General features: G+C 37.8%; 1 protein-coding gene across 3 annotated transcripts in view; it reads left to right on the top strand.

The window, feature by feature from the left end:
- Window positions 1-7796: 7796 nt before the first annotated feature.
- SREK1 (splicing regulatory glutamic acid and lysine rich protein 1) overlaps window positions 7797-23013 on the top strand; it is a 36219-nt gene continuing 21002 nt past the window's right edge. Inside the window, exons 1-4 of one of the 3 annotated variants that reach the window (XM_058864590.1) lie at window positions 7797-8217; window positions 13418-13551; window positions 20936-21051; window positions 22330-22494. In XM_058864590.1, coding sequence (XP_058720573.1) covers window positions 8057-8217; window positions 13418-13551; window positions 20936-21051; window positions 22330-22494 — 576 coding nt within the window. In that variant the 5' untranslated portion in view covers window positions 7797-8056. Of the gene's footprint in view, window positions 8218-13416; window positions 13552-16282; window positions 20649-20935; window positions 21052-22329; window positions 22495-23013 lie in introns of those variants that run through there. The other 2 variants (XM_058864592.1, XM_058864591.1) reach the window with 2 other exon arrangements.

The raw sequence follows: 23013 nt of genomic DNA, 5'->3' as shown, positions 1-23013 counted from the left end.
GGAAGATGGCACTGGTGCTGTGCCAGTGCTGTACAGCAGAAGGCAAACACTGGTGTGTTATCAACACCTCTGTACCTACTGATGCAAAGCACAGCACTGTGAGGGCTGCTGTAAGGAAAATAAACTTCATCTCAGCTGCACACAATGCATCCCAGTCTTGCAATGAAATCAGATAGGGCAGTGAGTGGCTTCTGTCACAAAGAGAGGACTTTAGTTACAAGTTTAGTAGATTTGATAGGCAGAGAGAGATGCCAATGAGTAGGGCTAGAATTAAGAGTATGCTGAATGTACTCTAAAGAGGTGGACAAGGGTCATGTGGTAAAGAAATTGAACAGCTAGGCACAGAATTTCACAGGAGACCTAAATTTGGCTTTACTTCCAGTTGTCTTGAAAATCACAAAACACTGTAGTAACACAAATTGTTTTGGTTTTTTTCCTTGTATATGTGGATCTGATATACTACTATCACTGTGTTCTACTTCCTCTATACAGAAAAAACTGGTTCTCACTATTAACAGGTTATGGCCCTGATGACCCTGGAGTATTGTGCCTGTTATTCAGGTTTTCTATATCTGCTCCCTACTTGGACATTATTTCATAACTCAACAGTTTACTTTTTCATCAAGCATCTGAGAATACTGGGTTTAACTTCTGTTTTTCTGCCTGATGGCACTTTTTCAGATGGTGGATTTTTTGGTATGATATCCCTGCTGCCATGGATTATATTCAATTTTGTAAAGGGTACAGAAGATTCTATTGCAATATCTATGTGACTGCCTTGAAACTGGAGCTCTGCTACACCATTAAAACTGCACTACAAGTGCACTACTGCACTAAAACTGTACTACAAGTACAAGAGCCTTACATGCAATGCTGTCCAGCTATTGCCTTCCACTGGTATTTCCATCTGCGGTTCTGCTAGTGACAGACTGCCCAGGAGGAGGGTCTGCATTGTGGGGCCCAGGGCACCTGAAACTGTGGGTTTGAGTTGTCCTATTCTCCCCAAGCTGCACAAGGTGCTGACTTTCGAAATTCCTCTGCTCAGCAGCACAGCTCTCCCAACAGCAGCACAGGTCTTGCACAAAAGGTCTGGGGGGGCCCTAGGTACTCTGATCCAAGTAGCCTCCTCCTGGCACCAGCTATAGGGTGGGCGGATCACACTCTCCAAGCAAGGGCAGCTGCAACAAAGGCTCCAGGCACCCTGCATCAAGGGCTGCTGACTACACTTGCTACAAGCTGCCAGAGCATCCCCAGGCCCACAGGCCAGTGAGCCCCTTGCCCTGTACCTGGCAGCAGTAGTTCGCTCGAGTTTTTTGGAGGGTTCCTGGGAGCATCTGGTCTCTTCTACTGCTTTTTGAAAGCCTCATCTCAAGTACTGACAGCATCACCCTCCCTTGCAGTTCAGATCTTCTTCTCTGTGGCACTCCCTGATTTCAGCTCTGCTGCCTTGTGTTTGCTTTCACAGAATTCTCACATTCCTTTGAGAATGTGACTGGTGTTTCCATTCTGCAATATCTGAACTATTGCTCTGTATTAAGGATAAGCATTAAGTATGGTAAAAGTTGCAGCTGTTTGGCTTAAAGGAAGAGAAAACATCAAAAGAGCACTAAATCCAGTGTTTTAAACTACATCAGAAATAGTGTGCACAGGCTATCAAAAGTAATTTCTAAGTGTGGATAAACATTGCTAAGCTCTGAAAGATTCAGTTAACATATAGCTTATAATACTTGAGTCAGGGCACTTTCAGTCCCTCAAATTTAGATCAATACCTGATTAAAAGCTTTAGAGGTACACTTAGAACATGCAATAAAACATATGACTAGGCTGGTAAGGTTCCTGAGATGGCCAAGAAGAGTACGTCATGTAAAGTCGTATTGCTGAATTAACGAAGCTTTTCTGCATGGCCCAAATATTAGAGCACCAGGAATTAAATCTCTTACCACAGTAGTCTGCAACATCGATTTTTGCACCTGCATAACACAAGGGGCAGTGTGGCTCTGTGCTGCATCCATTTCATGAGGCATAGCTGGATTCTGCAAATGGCTGAAATGTTTATGCTTCAGTATTGTTCAAAGTAATAAAAAAAATTGTGGCAAAATATTCACTCTTGTTTGCCAGGTGTGGAAATACTGACTGGGACAAGCCTTTCATGGACTGTCTTTTAAAGTGGTAGCAGATGAACCAGATGCTCTACAGAGAAATTCTCATTCAACTGCAAATGTTGGGAATTTATAAAGAAACTTTGGAGAAAAAAACAACAACAACAACAATAAAAAGGGGTAAAAGCTTTCTACTGAATTAGAAGTATGCACTGGCAAAATACAGAATTTGTAAGTATTGTGCCAGAGCTCTTAACATCAGTGTTTTAGCATATTTGATTTATTTTCATCTGCAAGAACTTCTGCTTCCAATAGAAGAATTAACAACTGGTTTTGAATATGGAGAACGTATTTTTGCTGAGAATGTCCCAAAATCTACTTCAGCTGAAAGCTATGGTTTCACTACAGAGAAACTGAGGTTTACTAATAAATATTGAAATAGTAACAGCTGGTTAGCTGACATGATACTAAGTCCTGGAGAAATGAAATAATCATGTTAAATTGTCTCATTTGCTAACTGACATAAGCAATAACAGATGAGGTTGGAGGTGATGCATACAAGGGTTAGAAACTATGCTAAAAACCTCCAGACAGATAAAACATCTAAACAAAGTTTTTTTCTGCTGCATTTTAATTTTATGAAAACACACTGGGTGATTTCCTGACCCTGCAGTGTATGGTGTTACTTAATTGCAAATGTTGTTAATCTATTATAGATTGAATCATTATCTGCTTATATTTTAAGACATTTGAAGACACAAAGGAAGTTTTTTAGTGTTGCTACTTACAAAACTCACTTTGTTTTGTAATACTGCCTATTTTATGCCACTTAAAAAAAAAAAAAGTTGGAAATAAATCATTCACGTTTATCTTACCTACATATACTCCAGTTTTCAAACTTCACAATTATAAAGATTCTATTATATACTTAGGCCACAAAAAAACCTTCTCACCCTGCTACTACAAAAAGTGATTGGAAAGGAGAAGAAATTACTACAAGTGAATTCCAGAATTTTCTACCTAGCACCCTTGAATTACCTTGTTCGGACAGGGTTTTTTGAGGTTTAAAAACATCTTCCCCTTATGTAGAATTACATGCTGTGATTCCCAGCAGGATAACCTCACAACAAAGAGAAAAGATGCTTTTTTTTGCTCCAGTGGGCACCTACCCAAACAGTTCCCATTACATGCCCTGCCAGAAAAACAGCAAGTAGCAGATATCCTAGCAGACACTCAATCTAATTAAGGAAAAAAAAAAAAAAAAAAAAAAAAGGAAAAAAAAAGTTAAGTTTTTAAATTTATCTTTCATTTCCCTATACGTACATAGTCACATATATGGGTATTAAAAGTTTATCATAAAACTATTAGTCTATCTACTGATATGTAGGCTTTTATATAGCTTTTAAAAAGGGTTTTCTAAAATCCCCTTTTGAAGAAAAAATGCTTCTGTAATCTAAGAAGTGTTGTCTGTAGAAAAGATACTAGATTTCAGAAGTGACTGTAGAAATGCTGCCCTGAAAGGTAACTGTATGAAGAACTTGTTTTCAGATTAAGATTCTCAAATCTTAAATGTTTTTGTGCATTTTCCCAATCTCTACGTGGTGGAGATACTCCTCCTTTGTTAATATGTGCTTGGGGATTCAGAGTTAGCAACACTATCTCAGGTTGCTAGCTAACTCTCTCATCTTGTTTTGAATTAAGTTTTAAAGTAATTGCAAGTCTGTGGTGGGTTTTAGCACTGGCTAAAATCACCAGGGCACTTACTTATTGTGAGATACGGATTAGGAGAAGGTTTAAAGCTACTCCATCTTTGAGTCAAGCAATTTTATGGGGAGAAGAATGTTGCTGTGAAACACACTCTTAGAGCTGCTAATGTGACTCTTCTAGTGGATACTGCTGTGCTTAATACAGCAATCCTAAATCTTTTCATGTGTTTGCTGTAAAACAGACAAAAAGCAGATGCAAAAATCTCACAGCTGTTTTGGTTTACCAATGCTAACTTGTACAGCTGACTGCCATCCAGAGGCAGCAGGTTTAAACTGGTTTCAGCTGCTTACACTGGCCATGTAGCATTCATCTGTTAATCTCATCATAGGCAGGATTCTAAGATTTCTAGATAAACTTGAATCTGGGGAGAACCATTACTACTCTAGAAATTTTATATGGGAAAAATATTTTCATAATTTTTCTGGGTAGGTATATAAATTTGTCTTACACTTTCTTTTTAAGTAATTTTATAGAATTTTTGGGATTACAGATGTGGTGGATTGGGGATTACTACACAGAACTAAGACTTTGTTTTCTGTAAGAAGTTTTTCTGTTCTACATGAGTCTTCTTGAAAAAACTCCATAAATTATACTAAAGTATAGATAAAAATGAGAAGAGTTACCCAATAAACCTGAAAGGTGTAACAATGAAAAGGGGATGAAGCCACTTTTTGTACTTGGGAAGAACTATGGGTCTGCTGGAGTTTAGAATAAAGTCTGATGTCTTTGAAATGTTATGAAGTTAACATTTTCTGATTTGTCTGTATTTGAAAGTTAGTTCAAATTAATCTGATGTATGAACATGTGTCTGTGAAACCGGAACTTGTGTCTGAGCACAAATAGGAACTATGAGTATCATCAGCAGTAGTTTGTACCGGCAGTCTACTGTGAGTAGTAGATTGGCATTTGAAGATTATGCCTCTTGATTCATTTACAAGAGAGGGAATTAATGTCATAGAAGAGAAATTGGTTTCCTGTGTTCTGCATCACTAATCTACACAAAACATTTGAGAACTTACTGTTTATGAAAACAAACTTAGGTAGCACAGGCTATACAAAAAAAATTTGCCTTTATTGGCATTCTTGTACTGCTTTCAAAAGAGCAGACAAAGCAAAATACTTTAAGGGATGGTATGGGACAAAGTTACAAAAGCCTTGAGAATGTCAAGATAAACAGTATTAGATTCTCTCTCCTCATTCATGAGCCGTTTCATGGCAGCAGAAGGCTACCAAGTGATCAGGCAGTTTTCTCTTTATACTCACAACTCCCAGTCTTCTTCTTGTCCTTAGCATGTTTGAAAAAGGCTGTCAGGGGAATTTGCTCCATCACTTTCCCAAGGACTGAGGTGGGGCTGATTGCCCTCTAATTTTACCAATGCTCTTTCCAGCCAACCAGAATCTAGGGGTGACATTTGCCTCCCCAAGTACTATGACTTTGAAAGATAATTAGAGGTGGTCACACAGTGTACTGGCTAGATTCCTCAGCACTCACAGAAACATCCCATCATGTCCTGTGACCATGCATGTGAACAACTCCTTGTTCTCCATGGCCATGGGTACATCTTCTTTGCTCAAGCTATCTCATTACTCTCAAGGACTTTAGATTTCCAGAGGCAAGTTTTACCAGTGCTAGAGGAGTGGTTGAATCTGAAGTTAAATTTCACTTCTCATAAATTGCTTAAAACTTAGAACATTTTATTTTTATCAAATAATTGTTAGCTCTGTGGCTAACATTCTTTTTGAAGTCTTTAAGGTTCCATTTAAAGAAAGCTGATGAAAGCTTTCTAGTGCTTCTTTCTTTTACCTCATGTGATTTCTGCCCCCTGCAAGTGCAGCAAGTACCACAGAGATGTCCACCTCTATCAGACCACCTATTGTCTGCTTAAAAGGTGACTTCTTGTAATGAAAAGACTTTTCTCCTGATCCTCTAAAACAGCTTTTATTGTAACTTCTTTCTGAATTGCCAGTATTTTTCTACTAGTACTTGCAATTAACATTACCCAGTAAATGCTTTTTAACTCTCATGGGAATAGCACAAAATACAGTCTTAGACAAAAGGTTAATAGTCACTCTTATTTAACAGCTTCACCATTTTACATTTAGGTAACCTGGAATTTAAGTTTACATCCAAAAAGACTGCAGAATGCCTTGTGTTTTGCTTGTTAACCTGACAAGCAAGGTGGAAGTGAACATGTACATGCACAAACACAGTTAATAACAAGTAAAAACAAGTGAGCAAAATTGAAAAGTAACTTGTATGCATATTAATTCACTTTGATCACAGCTAAAGTTTTCTCTAGACCTACAACAATTTGTAAGATGCAAGTCTGTTACCCATTGATTAAAGAGATGTTTGAGCACTACTTGTATGATTCCCTTTTTGACTACCTACTCTTTATTTCGCAAAGCTCCCGGGGTTTTTATTTTAGGAGAGGGAGTGGCTCCTTAACACCTTTGAATTTTGAACAGTTTGACTAAAATAGTCATTGTTTGCTTCCAGCCTTTTAGTGGCAGCATGTGTGACCCAAAGCTTTCAGAGTTAGATTTTCAGGAGTCTGGGATTGGTGTGATTTTTTGCCTATTCTTCTTGAAATACAAATTCATTGATTTTCCAAGCTAATTTTGTACTGTGGCAGGGACAGATAATTACAAAATTTAAACACTGTTTTGCTTGCTTTGTTTTCAGAGAGCAAACCCATAGCTCAGAATTTCGTATGTACTGTTAACAGGCTTTATCTGAAGGAGGGTATCCCAGTCGGTTCCGACATCACAAGGCTCTTCTTTGTGAATTTTAGAGCTCATTTTTATTTTGGACTCTCCACTGAGAGATACAAGGAGAATGGATAAGAATATTCATAGCACAAATAACTTCAACATCTCTACTAACCGTCTTTGGACGAGATGTATTAGTGAAAACATAACAAAACTTTATGTAAGGTTCCTAAACATAGAATAATAATATCAGTTTCATTTTCCACAATATATAACAAAATATCTGGAAGCTCCAGTTAAACTTTTCTCAAGCTAACTAGAAGCTGCCAGAGTGGCTGAAAGGATTTAAGTCTTGTGCTTTTAGAATATGGATTTCATTTAGAAAGAGATGAGTGCACTGATAATAATTTTGAAAAAGTCCTATCTGAAACATATGCATAAACGTATTTAAAATATTACAATTCTGACAGAAAAAAAATCTGACAAAATCTGTATCTCTGACAATTGCTTAGAATAACATTTCTGTAATGTATTGAGCATCAATAAAGGAAGCACTGCCCAGACTTATCTATGGAAATTCAGTAAGAACTGACCTACTTGCTCAGGGAACTGTCACAAATTTACAGTATTTTTCAGCCCAGATAGCTTCAAAAATACTTCAGTCTCTTCTCAGTTCATGCCTGCGGAATGGAAAGTCTTACAAACTGTCTGAAACCTTAAGCCTTTCAATGTCAAGATGCACAGGTCCATACCACTAGGAAAGACTGCAGTTTGATCCTTAATAGTGATACTCCACACATGAAGTGTTCAGCCTCACTTTCTCCAGGCAGTGTAGCTCTTAAGAACCTGAACTACAACTGCAGGCAAGATTAATTTAATTGGGATAGAGTCACAGTCAATTTCTAACAGAACCATTTACAACCCGTTCTATTACAAGCCTTTCCTGTTTAGACAGAGGGTGTGTTCAGAGGGGTTTTTTTTCCCTAGGCTGATTAAACTGTCTCTTACTAAACGCGGCCACCAAACGCGCAATTAAAGGCCAAAACCTCATTTTTCTCTGGGGCCTCTCCCCTGACGGGCCCGAGCAGCCGACGGGGCCGCCAGAGCAGCCCCTGGCCGGGCGCGCGTCAGCAGCGGCCGCCGTGCGCGCGCAAAGGCGAGCGGCAGGGGCGGGCCCTCACGGCCCGCTCCTCTTCCTGGGCGGGGCACGGGCCCCGCGCCGGTCTCGCCCTACACACGGCGGCCCAGCCGGCTCCATGTGAGGTGGCTCCTGAGGAAGCGAGCCATCTTCACGTCGCGGGCGGGCCGGAGGCCCCACCGGCAGGGGCCGCCCGTCCGTCCGAGAACTCTTCTGGGAGCAGTCGAGTGCACCGCTAGGGCGCCCGCCCGCGAGGCCGCTCCGGCCGGTGGCGCGCGCCCCTCTCGGTGGGCGGGCCCGCGCCCCCGGGTGCGCGCCGTAAGGCTGGGCAGGCGTCGCCATGATGAACAGCGGCGGGATCGGGGTCCCGTTGGGCTTCCCCCTGGGCCCCACGTCTGTCATCCAGGTCACCAACCTCTCCTCGGCCGTGACCAGCGAGCAGATGCGGACGCTCTTCGGCTTCCTGGGAGATATCGAGGAGCTGCGTCTATATCCCCCGGAGTAAGTGGGGCTCGTGCAACCCTCCGCAGCGACGGAGATTAGGAATGAGGGAGATACGCGGAGGGGCCGGGGGGTGGCGAGAAGGGCAGGGGTAGGAGGCCAGACGCGCCATTTTGAGTGCGGGCACCAGGGAGGCGTCACGTGGTCCCTCCGCTTTGTATGGCCGGAGCGGCGGGGAAAGAGCTGCGCCCGTACTTAAGATGGCGGCGCCAGCCGTTTTCCCCTTTCCTAAAAACCCGCTTTCTGCGGCCTATCTGTCTCCTCGCCCACGCTGGGTGCAGGCGAGCTAGACCGGGGAGTTCCAAGCCTGCCCTCGCCCGACTGCCTTTATTTTTTTCTTTTTTTCCCTTCTGGGAAAGGGAAGGGCGCTGTGCTCCGAGAAGGGGGCCGTTCGAGCAGAAGCCACAGTAGCTGAGGTTTTGCAGAGGGCAGAGGAAGGTACCTGCCCTGCCTCGTGTTCGGAGTCGCCCCCAGTAAGACTTACTCAGTAAATTAATCATGGGCATCACATCTCTTTCTAAATTATAACGGTTCGCGTGGTGTCAGCAGCGTGCGAGGGGTGCGCTCAGGTAGGAGATGAAGGGGTTTGCAGAATAACAGTGCTGCCTCTCCCGAGAAGGCGATGATCAGCAGAAAAGGGGAAGAAATTAACATTTTTTTTTTTTTTCTCGAGGCAGCAGTTGTACTGGGAAGCGAATAACAAATGTGCGTTGTCAAATCTTGTAATTTCTTAGAAAAATAAATCGGAATAGTGGGAAGGAGAGGGTGTTGTTAGCATCCCAATACGTGAACGTTGATACAAAGATGCTCAGGTTAACAAAACTTCGATTTCCAAAAGAGAATAACCAAAAAGTTGCCGTTCATCAGTTTTTATGTAGCAAACATCCGACTATGTTCGAATACCAGTCATTCAGGAAAAAAGTATATATTTAATATGTAAAGGTATGCTTAAAGTAAGATAATGCCTTACTGATAGCTATATGATGGGTTTTTATACAGTTTTCTAGGACTTTGTCCTGGACTTGTTCCATAGTTGATGCTTTATATTTTGGGGTTTCTCTTGACTGAATGTGTATTTTTTTTTGTTACGGCTGTTGCTCTTGTCTTTCAATAGGTTATATAACAGGTTTTAAGGGAAATGGGGACTTTCTTGACATTCATACACAAATAATGTTTATGCTAACATGTCCAATTTTGCCAGGGTGTATATCCACATAAAACACTAAAATCCAGTACCATAGTAGGGAATAACCTGGGAATGAATGTCAAGGTTATAATGCTGATGAATTCAGTTTTCAGAGATAGGATGCAGGATTGTGATTACCTGTTTTACTCTTGGTTTTATTTACTGTTATTTATGAATAAATGTTAGAAGTATAGTTTTCCTTGCCTCATACTTAAGGACATTTGAGTTGACTTCCAGATTGCTACCTTGGAAAAAAATTAAGTATTCAGTGCCCTTCCTTAGAAACAAAAAAAGAAGTGTCTCCTGTTGACTTTCTGAAAACGTATTTAAATAACATTGTGATAAATTCATAAAGTAGTATTTCATTGGCAAGTCTGCGGGAAGCAAAGTTGTCCCAAACAAAATGTAGATCACTATCAGTTTGCAGTACAGTTAAAAATGGAATCAGGTTTGCAGGATGTGACAGGTCTTTTGCCTTGGGTGTGTACTCCACTATGCTAGCCACTGACACAGCCTGGTGGTGTTTTCCAATTTGGCAGGAGACCTGTAATTGGATTCTTAGTCCCAGACATGCTCAGACAGTCCCATACACTTGTCACCCAGCTGAAGTTTGCCTTTCAGAATAGCCTTCAAAATTACATGTACATGTAGCAATGAGCCTTCAGATATGGCTTTTAGAGGATTTTTGAACAGTTGAACAGTGTTGAAAAACTTACTGAGCAACAACTGAGTTTTTGCAGAATGAGTTGTTTGAAAGCAGGGAGTCGCGAACCATCTCTACTAGGAGTGGAAAGACCTGCTGTGTGATACTGCTTACTTCTGAATAGTCTTGAATGGTCTTGGAAGCTAGAACATTATTCTCTGTTTGAGAATAAACTTTTGGTTTAACCAAAAGTTGGATGATGGGCTGGTTTGTCATAACCCTTCCCTAGTCAAGGGCAAGACTGGATTGGCCTCTGTGTTCTGCCACCAGGAAGCTCCGCTCTGGTTGCAACCCAGTAGGCGTTGAGAGGTGGAGACACATGCCATACCAGACCTTGGCAATGGGGTTTGGGGCCTCCTCTGGTTTGGAGCATGAAAGTGTTCTGTTTATGAGCCAGAGTATTTGGACAAAGCCTAGTTTAGCATTGAGAGGTGCCACCCACATCACTCTCACTTGTATAGCTTACTTTTTCTGACACAGGTGGATGGGCTACCTTCACTTAGCCAAGAAAAGGAACATGTCATCTGAGAAAAGGGCTTGTCATGTATATGGTCCAATAACATTGTTATAGCCTGCAGTGACAGCAATATAGGGGAGTCTTCTGAGGCAAAACACGCATGGCCATATTTAAACTGATCTGCACAGTTATTCCATAATAATCTCTTCTAATGAGTTACTAATTTCTGTCATTTCCTCCACTTCTCTCAAACCCCACCTCCCTGCCCCACCTGTGAAAATTTGGACAGTTAGCGAAATGCAGCCTTTTCTTTGTTTTTCTTTTTTTAATACCATAGATTTCTGAATAGATCTTTCTTAGGAAATACTTCTGTTAATTTTTATTCTGTTAGATGAATGTTGCTGTCTTTCTAGAAAGGGAAACAAAAATGTTAGAAATGTCCAAATACTATTTAGATATTTATTTCCTCTTAATTTTTTTTCTTCTGAAGAGACTAATTTAATTTTAGTAACTTTGAATCAGAGATATATGAGTTGCTTTTTGGCATCAAGGCTGTGTAACCTAGCAAAAAGATCACAAGTTTCCCTCAATTCAGCCTGAGTAAAGGCTAGCAAAAAAGAGAATTAGAATAGGACTTTACTGTTTTAGGAAAGCCTTCTTAAAAAGGCTGATGGGAGGATTTTGGAGGACCTCTTCATAAAAGGAGAGAACTTGATCACTGTTAAGCCTTCTAGAATTACAGATCTCTTAGATCTTAGTAGTTTCCCTTGATGTAACTTCAGTGTGTTTTTAGTAGAGAAGGTTGCCTTATAGAGAATTTCTCCTTCCTAACCTTTGGAAAACACTTGGTATCAAGATGTCTTTGTAGGTGCTCATTTGCACCAGTGTTCAGACATCTAATTTTTTTTAACATACTGGCCACATATGTGGCTATGCCACATAGCTTTTGTGTTCTAAATCAGGGAATACAGGAGAGTAAATGTTTCAAAAACATGCTTGTCAGGCTTCACAGATTTTAAAATTTATAAGGATTATTGGGGTGAGGGGTGGTCTGAAACTTCCTGGAGCAGAATTATTTTTGAGTTGGCAATGAAGAAAAAAAACCCAGGAGATATTAGAAGTCTTCAGCAGTGTGGACCATTTAACCTTTGGTGGTGGCTTCAGCCATTTGGTTTATAGCACTGAGGGGTATATTTAAAAAGAGACAAGCAACCACCATACAATGACAACAGAAAACCCCAAGACACCATCTTCTCCCTCCCCTTAGAGTCTTCTCCCCAACCAAACCAAACCAAACGAAGTAAAATAAAAAGCTACTTGTGGCCATAGAAGTCTTTGTGGTAACCAGAGTTTCTCTAGAGTACTGAAAAAGTCACAGCTGGCTGTCACCACTGATGTTGGAAACTGGTCTCAACCGAGATCTTACAGCTGGCTCAGGAGCTATTCTATGCAGTTATTTCCTTCCTGGGTGTGGAAATTTGAAATGGTGAAAACATTAGCCACTACAAATAAATAAAGTGGGCAGAAGAAATGTAGTCATCTAGTAATGTTTTTCTAAATTGTATGAGGTTGACTTTCATGTTTATGTGTCTCCCACTCCCTGTTTAGTTTTTCCTTTACAGTGCTGTCTGTTCTTACAGAATTTTCCATCATAGATGTTTGGGAATGCCAATCTGAATTTGGCCTTCTCTAGATATTATACATTGGTGCTCCTGTCCTGGTAGCCAGAATCATACTAGTCTGCCTCAGACATATGGTTTATTATTTTTGTAATTAGTATGATGAGATGATGTGTCTAAAACTTCTGATTTGTGTTTAAATCCTGAAATCTAATAGAATTTCATAGAATAACTGGGGAAGCATGTGCTTGGAATTCAAGGGGACTCCAGGATGGGTTAAACTTGAACTGCTGCTGGTACTTCCAGAAATATGATAAGTGTTTCCATTTTGGTTGAGACAGGACCAGGTGAAACAGTCTATGCAACATTTTTTCCATGATTTCAAATGAAAATTGCAGATATTTCAACAATATCACTTGTATTCTCTCTTTGAATATTTTATCTGTACTTCCTTTGTGTGAAGAAATAAGCTGCTAATTTGAACCTTGACAATGGAATCCATTTTTAAAACAAACTTTAGTTGTTTTGATCAAGATTGCAGTGTTTACATATTCTCAGTTGGCATGCTGTGTAACAGAAAAGTGAATTACAAATTTTCTTCCCTTTTGTAGCCAAATGGTGAGTTGTTCCTACTTCCTCCAGTGTAACTTACTCCATGCTACATTGTGCCAAACTTAGGCAAATGATAAAAATTGGTTTTGTTACATTGGTCAGCTTAGACCCAGTATTTGCAAGCCCTCTCTAGAACTGCTTTTATCTTTGTAAGATAAAAACTACTTAATAAAACTACTTTTATGAAAGCTGGAAAAAGAATATTGATTATTGCAGGCTAATATCTGAAGGACCCACCAAGGAATGGCAGGGTTTGTTGTTTGACTTTCCTAAACAAAGATTATTTTCAGAAAAAAAGATAAACTGTAAAATAATTACATGGCAATTGTAATTGTCAAGTAAATGTGCTACTTAAATAGTAATTTGAAATGTACTGTTCAGTGTTGAGTAGCCAGATAATAGAAGAAAACTAGTCTTGTTAGTGATTTTGGCTTACGTAAATTTTCATTAGAAAGCTGCTCAATGCTTTTTTCACTGATACATCAAATTGGCATGTTAGTAGATTTCTGTACTTTAAGCTTCCTTTTCTAGGAAAAAAACTTTTTTTTTTCCTTAAGGAGTAATAGTTAAAAATAGATGCATGCACTAATGATTAATTGTTATTTTTTCCTTTTATCTTGCAGCAACGCACCTCTTGCTTTTTCCTCCAAAGTATGTTATATTAAGTTTCGTGAAGCATCGAGTGTTGGTGTGGCCCAGCATCTAACTAACACGGTTTTTATTGACAGAGCTTTGATAGTTGTACCCTGTGCAGAAGGTTGGTATTTTAGACATTCTTTCCCAGTGTTGGTCTTTGTTGTGTCTGTTGTTTTAAGCTTTCCATGTAAGGTGATGCTCTGTTGTTATTTTATTTTATTGCGTTTTGAAAAAAAGGCCTTGAAACAAAATTGAAAATTGAATGAAGAAAAACAGTTATACATGTTTAATTGAAATTTAGCAATAGCAAAAAGATAGTTGGTTTAAGTTATGATAACTCAGGTTTCCATTGTTATTGCATATTTTTAAGGAAAAGAAAGGAATATAATTCATTATATTTTGTGTTAGCAAGTGTATTCACACACAGAGTTCTCACTGAAGTCAATGGAGCCCTGAAAAGATTAAGTAATTTCCTGACACATAACACTGCAGTTTGAGTCTTAATGTATCACCTTTGCTGTAGAGAGTTTTTTGGTGCTTTGTGCTTTTTTAAAGATACTGGTTATTTCTACATTTTTTTAGAGTGAATCCCAGTTTTTTCTTATAGACATGATATATTCATTTGGCCATTTTAAAGTCATCTAATCTAAGAGTCTTATCATTCAAAATACTGTTTGAATATAACACTAGAATAAACTAAATAAACTAAATAAAATAAACTGCTAGTTTAATTTTTAAAAAACAATTTTTCCTTATTGTTACTGTTGAAAATGTTACTTCAAGTGGCATTAAAAACTTTTCTTTTGTATACTGGTACTTCTTCTTTGCTTTGGATGTCTGTTTAAATATGCAGTGATTTGTCCAGAAAACTCCCATTACAAAATGTTCTTAAAACTCTTAATGAGATAAAGTACTTGATGGATGCTAAATTGACAGATGGTCCTTTAACTGGCTCTGAAGCCATGCTTTTACAGATGTGTTGTGTACCAGACAGTTTGTGTGGTTAGTACAAGCATCCTAGACTTGAATACAGTTACATGGAGCAGGGTTCTATGGCAGGCATATCAGTGGAGTTAGGCAGAGCCTCATTGACTTCATTTGGATCACTGTGGAATTTAGCCTCAGACTGGTGCTGCACCTTTTACCTCTTTAAAATGGAATCATTCTAGCTGATGGAGTGAACCTGACTTTTAATTTGGTTGCTGTTTTGCCATGAACAGCAACATGTAGAGTGGTTGAACTGTAAACTGTAACAGATCAAGAAGTACCTCTTATTAACATTTGTAACTGCAAGAGTCAGGTTTTGGTTCAAAAAAATTACAATTGACTTCTTGCAGTTTGTTAACAATGGTTCCAGAGTACCATTTTTTGGCATGTTTCCCATATTATGATCTAGATAGTGTTCTACACTATCTAGATATAAATATGTATCTATAGATACAGTAGAGTGCTGCTGTAATATTCATCTGTGACGTTATTAACAAACTGACAAGTCTCCAAAATTTCACGAACTGTAAAAGTACTTTCACTAAAGGCCATATTGACCTGCAGTGTACTGCTTATTCTTGTAGCTTTCTTAGGCAGGTCATATACATACAGCACATATATTTGTCTTTGTATAGCCTAGGTTTTTAGTTCCTTTTGTGTCTTGTTTTGGAGGCTCTTTGTTTTCATATTTTTAACTTGTTCTTAAATTACAAATAGAATAAAAGTACAAAAAGAATACTGCTGTATGCACTGGAAGCTCTGTAGAGGCTTAGGGGACCAGAGTCTCCAATTGAAGGATTGCCCCTAAATAAACAGTCTAAAGATTATTCAGAATCTTAGTTTTATATTTCGTCGATAAGATCTTAACAGTGGTTCAGTACTGCCAGAGAGGGAAGATGGCTGCCTAATGAGTGAACAACACTTCCTGGTGTTTTTCTTGTGATGAGATCACTGCCTGACATGATATGGCAACAGGCAGGTAAAGCTATATTTTCCTGTGTCTTTTGTGGTAGACAGTGAATGAGAGAATAAATCAAAATTCTAACAAATCTTTTTAAAAATCTACTCATAACTGGCTGATCAGGCATTACTGAGAAAACATTGTCACTGTTCAGAGTCATTCTGGACTCCACAGAAATGTATGCATAGTTAGGTGAACAAGTGATTGGGTTTTGAGGTCCCTTTTTTTTATTGTCAAAATGCTGTTGCCTTTATATTAGAATCAGTTATTTATAAAAAGATGTGAATTTAAAGAAATTTAACTTTCTGATGAGCTTACTGTGTGGAATAAGTATGGCTTTGGAGACCACGCCACAAGGGTTTTTTACTATGTATCATATGATGCATTGTTAATGGAGTCAGTAGAGTGGATCATGGGTTTTAAAAGTAGTGATGGCTTTTTATCCTACCAGGAGGTAAAATTATACCACTGGCCAAGATTGCCAGTAATAAAACATTTAATGTGTGAAGTTAAACATAGAGCAGAGGTAAAATGGAAATCTGAAAGCCTGGTTCAAAAAAAAAAGAATAAAATCTGAAATTTGAAGTGTATCTAACAGTGGTAAATCAAGGAGGAGGTCACTGCAGAATGGTATCAAAGAAAAGTATGTAACATTTGATGAACAATTGAACAAAAGTGTAATTGTAACTGAAGTAAGAGTATTAAGCTGTGAAAATATGACTTTTTGTATGTGTGTATTGGTGGGTTTTTCTTTAAATATACTTTGAAAATGCAAAGGTTGAAAGCTAAACAAAGATGCCACCCTAATCTTTCTAAATTTTATGTCCACATTATCTGGTAGATGGATTTTGACTATTAATTTGGTTTTGTATGTTTTCTCTGTGTGATATTTGTGCATTATTAGATGACTAGACTGGCCAAGGCAGACCTGTTACACTTGCCTGAGTTAGGCATTGTTTGCCATGCCACTAAACCTGCCGCCAAGTGAAACCTTCATGGGGGAAATGAGATCGAAGTCTGACCTGCTGAAGATGGACGCCCTGTCTCTGTTTTTATTTTATTTTGCTTTCTTTCCTTTGTTTCTTTTATTTTTATTTTATTTTGTCCCTTTTTTGTTTTGTTCTGTTAAATCTCTTTCCCTTGTACTTGTGAACTGGTACTTCAGTTCTGTAAAATGATGTCTGTAAAGGGTTCACAGTGTTTGATTTTGAAGTTGACCTGGAGCTGCTTATGAATGGTGGATGGTATACAGAGAATTTAGAATATGATTAGTTTTTAATGCTCTGAATTAAGGATAAATTTGATTTGGAATTCTTTTAAGTATCTAAATTCAACAGATGACTACATTGTGTCAAAAGACAGAAGAAGTGAAAAATTTATCAGTTCCAAGATATATTCTTCCATATGTTGCATTTTTTAAGTTTATATTGGAAGAGGACAGTTAAAACTATTACTTCTGGAGAAAGCAACTTTAGAAAGTAAAGCCATAATATTTCTCTGCTATTTTTCCTCAGCAGAGTGTTTTATTTTGTTTCACCAGCTATTTAAAAGAAGGCTTACTTTATGTCCAACATGATGATATAAACTAATTATTTCTGAAATTGCACTTTTATGAATATTGAATGTCATGAAATATTTGTTTGCTTCTGATGAAATCTTGCTCCAATGAGGTCAGTGGTAGTAAGATTTCATCCTTCTTTTTCCCTGTAACTTTCAGAAAAAACTATTTACCACTCATAAGTACAATTGCAGCCTGAAGTTTTGGTTGGAGTGTGTTATGTGAGACATTGTCTTTTAACACTGTTACTTGTGGAAGATTGAATCAATTCTCTTTGTGTGTGTGTGTGTGTGTGTGTTGCACTTTGACATGCTCTAGTGGTGATTATTTCAGGAAGAGGTTTAAAAAAAAAAACTGAAGAAAAAAAAAAAAGTGTTTTTCCAGTCATCTCAGAGTCTCAGAAGCCCTGGCAGCTCATGCTGGAGTGATTGAGATGGTTCTCATCCCTAAAGGATGTTTTTACTTCTCGTGAAACAGAAGCCCTGAAACAGAAGTGGTGGTGGACAAAGTGGTGTGTCTAGTCCTCAGGCATTGCTTTTCCCAGCCAGCTGCACTGGGATCTCTTGGTTTCACTCCTTTTACCACATTCTGCACTGCAGCTGGGAAGAGTTTTGATTTGTGATGTTTGTTGGATTTGGCTGTGACAGTTGTAATTGCCAGTAGCTGTAATCTCTTTATTCCCTTCTGCTAGATCCAGAATCCAAACTAAGATTCATGAGTTGGATCTCATAGAAATTATTTTATTTCTAAGTGTACGTGTTCCATTGACATAAAGTAGCAGGAAAATAATTAACTTTTTTAATGTTTAAAGTAGATTGTGATCTCTTCAGCATTTTTAAAACAAGCAAACTCATTGCAGAAGCAATTTTGAATGTGAGGGTTAACTCTACAGGTTCACCACAAAGAGCTGGAAATTAATTTCTCTTGAGCACTTGAGAACTAAAAATACTGTGATTAGTACTTTTTTGATGCAGATTATTCTGTTTAGTCTTCAGCATAATGGGTACTAGTATGGACTAGGTTGTCTAGGGCTCTTTAGACTAATGGTACAGAAGAGTAGCAATCACAACTGTGTCTTTAGGCAACACTGGGGCTATGTACATTTCCTCCCAGATTCTTTTGCAAGGCGAAGAATCAAATAAATGATCATAGAATCTGTAGCTTACTAAGCAGAAGAGCTTATAAGAAATCTCTCTAAGGATGTGGTGTAGGTACAGCATATTTATTTTGACTGCTTCCCTCATTAGAAAATAAATATCTTCACCTCATTCTTATTCAGATTTTAAATACCTTGTTCTAAAAATGAAGGTATTATTCTTAAACTAAATTGTCGTAAACTGTTGCATCATAATGTGCAACATTTTAAGTGTATTTAGTGGGCTTGTATTTCCTTTACAAATACAATTATAGAGGTAAAACTGCAAAATTTAAAGCTTTTAACTCATGCAGTTATTTGGATTCACATGTTGATTTGTTTTTCAAAGCTATTTAAAGAATATGAAGGTAGATATTCTAGATAATGAATTTTTTTTTCTTCTTCACGAAGTGTTTTGTAGGATTTATTAAAATTTGACCTGGTCATAAAAACTGGAAAAGTTATTTGGAAGAGACAGTGTCTTAGAATATACAGGCAAATTTTCAGGGTTCTGTCTGTAAATAAATGAATCTTTCTTTGTGGTATGGGACTGACCAGCTTGATTTTGTATTTAAAATGGAACTTAACATTGTTGAAAGACCAAAGTATTCTGGAAATAATGCTGCAAACTTTACAATTTACATATGCATGCTGTTCATTCTGTGAGCTGCTATAGTGGTGAACTTAACTGAAATGTTCAGTGGATTTATTAGACAATGTTTCAGCAAGTTAATGATTTCAGTTTTTTCAGTGCTATGATCCATATACTAAAAGTTTAGGCTTCTACTGAAGTCACTTTATGAACTTGAGTCATTGTCTTAGTTATATGTGCCTAACTGAGCTCCTGTTTAAACGGGCTAAATGCCTAAGCATTTTGTAAGTTTAACTGGTTAAGTGTGTATTGAATTGGCTGTATGTAAGTGCATACTTAAATTAGGCATATACTTATGTACAGTAGTGACCAAGGATCTCAGTTAGCATGCAGGCACACCACTATAAGAGCCATTTCTGCCATTGGATTTAATTGTGCCATGTCTCTTGATCCATAGAAACCTGCATGAGTAGCTGTTTAATTGCAAGATGCTCACTGTTCAGGATAAGTTCTGGTTCATTAGTAGTTTGAAAAAACTACAATACTTTGATATTCAGAAGAACTGGTACATAATTCTATGCCTAATTCGCATGCACATCTGCTGGAACTGTATATTCAAAAGCCTGTTAGTAGGCCTACATATTAGGCAGGGTTCACAAAGTGCCTGATACTTTTGAGCAGTCAGGCAAATTAGGTACACCTCTCATTGCATGCCCGACTTCAAGACGAGATCTGTTAAGAGTGCTGAACATTGTGATGGTGGCTTAAATTCATGCATGTTTTTTAAAAAAGCCCTGGAAATCATTATTGCACATTTTACTACTAAGTGCTAATAATTTTCCAATTTTTCTCCCTTAGATAGCAAAATCAAATGATTTCTTACATGTTAAAGAGCAAGGTGTCTCAAATTTTAACATAAATAAAAATAAATGTAAATAGGAAGCATGGAAAAAAATGGGTACCATTACTTTATCTTTTCTGTTCCATTCATGCTACATATAAATTAAGTTTCATTTAGATTTATTTTGTCATTTGGTCATATCCAGCTGTAACCCAGAGTTTCCTGCAGATCTGTAGAGCAGGTTTGCAGCACTTGTTTCTTTTCATATTTTAAAGTAGTATGTTTTCTGTAGTGTCAGTTAGAATTCATATTGCTAAACCTGCATGGTGTTTTGAAACCTTCAAATTTTCCTTTTTGATAAGAATATATATCAGTCTTCAGATTTTGGATTTAGATGTTTTGTAGTTAAAATGTGCGGTTTGAATCAAATCAGTAAACCACTGGCACAGCTTTTTATATATTACTTGACTGTTAAAGCAAGGTTTAAATAAGAACATTTACTTTATTAATATCCATGGGGTAATACTAAAGGACTCTACCAAAGTTGTTTAGCCTGATCAATTATGATTTTCTTCAGTCTCAGTAAATTTAGAGTTAACTTACCAGTTTCAGATAAACTGAGGTGACTAGAATGTGAGAGAGTACAAATCTAAGTTTTTTCTACTCTTCCTTCCTCTACCTTCAACTTCTCTTGTAGTATGTATTCTGTGCAGTCACAGTAGTTCAGTAGTTTATTATTTTATGTTTTATTTATTTTTACATTCTAATTAGGTAGCACCAGAGGAATAAAGAAAAGCACAAATTTCAATCAGCACATACTTTGGGGTTTTTTTCTTTCTTTTTTCTTTGTTTTATTTTCTTTTTTTTTCTCTTTTTTTTCTTCGTTTTTTTCTCTTTTTTTTTTTATTTTGTTTTGGTTTTGTTTTCTTTCTTTTACTGATTTGGTTATTTGCCATTTCTGGGGATTAAACTTTAAAAAATGTTCTTCTTTTCTGTATCTGATGTTCTGTGTGCTATTAGTGATGCAGCCAACACGAACGGTTGTCATGTGTAAAACAACTTTCGATCACCGCGAAAACACCGCCCTGGGAAAGCGTCCATGCTTGATATCGTTTGGTTCATGAACGTTAAGTTTCCAGTACAGGTGACCCATAGCTCAAAGTGTTAAATAATTATATACATTATTCAGTTTTTAAAATAATAATCCATTAATGAGATTGCTAGTCTTTGAAGTTTTGCTCACTTTTGTTTTTCCTAATAGAGCAGGGTAAAAGGAAAAACTTAAGTTATTTGTTTCTTTGTAAGGATCTGGTAGATAGATTCATTGTTATTTATTACATTTTTAAATGCAAGGGTAATTGTAAAATCATAGAAAGAGTAACATTTGGCTAGTGTTCCAACTCTGTGTAATGCTTTCATTTGCTTCTTCAGGTAAAATCCCAGATGAAGCCAAAGCCCTCTCTCTATTGGCGCCTGCTCCTACTATGACAAGTCTGATGCCTGGTGCAGGATTGCTTCCTATACCTACACCAACCCCCTTGACTACGGTAAATTCAGTGTCTATCTATTTGTCGTTTTCTCTGTTCTCTGTAGCCTTTTTTGTGTACAGGATCAAAGGCTACCTGATCCATGGATGTTGCAGTGAGGGTTTAGCTGTGGCAGCTCCTGAGGACTGATCACAAGATGTCCATGTGCTACCTTTCCAGGGTTTTTCTTTTGGATTACTATTTTCCAAAATAGTGGGTAAATACTGGTTTTGGTTCTTGTTCTTTTTTAATTGCCATCCTACCCTGTAGGACCATTAATTTGATCCAATTAATATGATTTGTTATTCACTGACAAAAAAATTATTACAGCCTAAGTTACATTGACAGCAGTTCTTCAGAATGTTAAAAGCTGCAGTAGACACTTGATATCTCTGTAGCAAGATTTTTGACTGTTAGACTGTCTAACAATGTTTTCACTGTGAAAAGTAGAGGAGCTTGGTTCTGCTGTTTTTCCTTTTGCCTCTGCAAGCCTTTCTTGGCATCAGCAGGTTGCTGTGGTTTATTGAAGAAAAATTTAAGGTTAAAATAGAGTAGATTTTTCCTTTGTTACATAAAAAAGGTTCCGATGGCTTGTTAAGAATTCCCCATACTTCTTAGAAAATTCATTTCCTCAAAAGGCAGTTGCTTTTTGGGTAGAGAAAATTCAAACCAGGAGCTCAATGGACCAGTTTTGTAGTGATTTTTAAGTGACTTTTTATAACATTTTGCAGGAGAGTTTTCCATTTCCAGTTCCAAACATGAAAAGCTGTATTTTTCTCTAGGTATGAGTGGAAGAACTTAGACAGAATATTCTTTGCATTTCAACTGTAATTAATCTTGTCTTGGGTGATTCATTTGTCCAAAAGACACTTTGGTCCTTTTCATGACCCTGAGTGCTGGAACTTCCCTTCTTTCCTTGCTGGGCAAGATCTCAGCCATTCTTCATCTCATCCAAATACTTGTTTCAAAAAATTAAGACTACTAGCAATGTCTGAAAGAATCCTACTGCATTTAATTGACTCTAAGCATTAGAACCTGTGTATTTTGTGATTAATATATATTCCTGTCCAGATCTCTTTCATGTTAACTGATAACGCACAGAGTACCTTAAATAAGGAAGCTTACTTCTTGGTAGTTTTCTGCTTTAGAAAACCTGCTGTGCTGTGACCTTAAAGTGTATTGCTTATGCTCATTAGATCTATTTTTGCAGAAATTCATCCAGTCAAACAAGCATTAAGAAGTGGAATATATTTCACCGGTGCTTGGCTGCAAAGTGAATGCTGTACTTGTGTTTTCCAGCTTGGTGTTTCACTTGGTACTTTAGGGGCTATACCAGCAGCAGCATTGGATCCTAACATTACAGCACTGGGAGAAATACCACAACCACCAATTATGGGAAATGTGGATCCATCCAAAATTGATGAAATCAGGAGAACAGTCTATGTTGGAAACTTGAATTCCCAGGTACCTTTTTTTTTTGTTTCTGCGTTGTGGAAATACTAGCAGAAGGTGTGAAAATGTTATCTCTGAATTCTAATCTTACATGTTTAAAGAGCTTCCATTAGTTAATGACAGCATGAATTTAAGCATAACCCCCTAATTTATTTTTTTTTTATTATTCGTGATGTTTTGAATTTTGGAGATTCACATGCTAGTCAGATTAGATCAGGCTTTGTCAGAATACCAGAGAATCCACTGTAGGTCAGTTAAAGAAACCTACTTCTAATTGTGTGTGTTGATTAAATGTACATTTGGTTGTGTTAGATAAGCAATCCTCAGAAGTCATGAGATCATGGTAGCTGTCCACAGTACAGTGCAGTTGCTTAGGTACAGTAAGATGGAATGATGTGTCCTACTGGAAGTTGCAAAATTAGCATAAATATCTTTCAGTGAGCAGCTTGGTTTTTCGAGAGATGATCTGATTAATTGAAAAATACTTGCTTTTGACTAATAACAATATAAGTATTACATTTTGGGGTTTTT

Source organism: Poecile atricapillus, chromosome Z (assembly GCF_030490865.1).
Source record: "Poecile atricapillus isolate bPoeAtr1 chromosome Z, bPoeAtr1.hap1, whole genome shotgun sequence".
In the NCBI taxonomy this organism is placed as follows: domain Eukaryota; kingdom Metazoa; phylum Chordata; class Aves; order Passeriformes; family Paridae; genus Poecile; species Poecile atricapillus.
The sequence above is the reverse complement of the archived record's forward strand: the minus strand, read 5'-3'. Positions and strand labels throughout refer to the sequence as shown.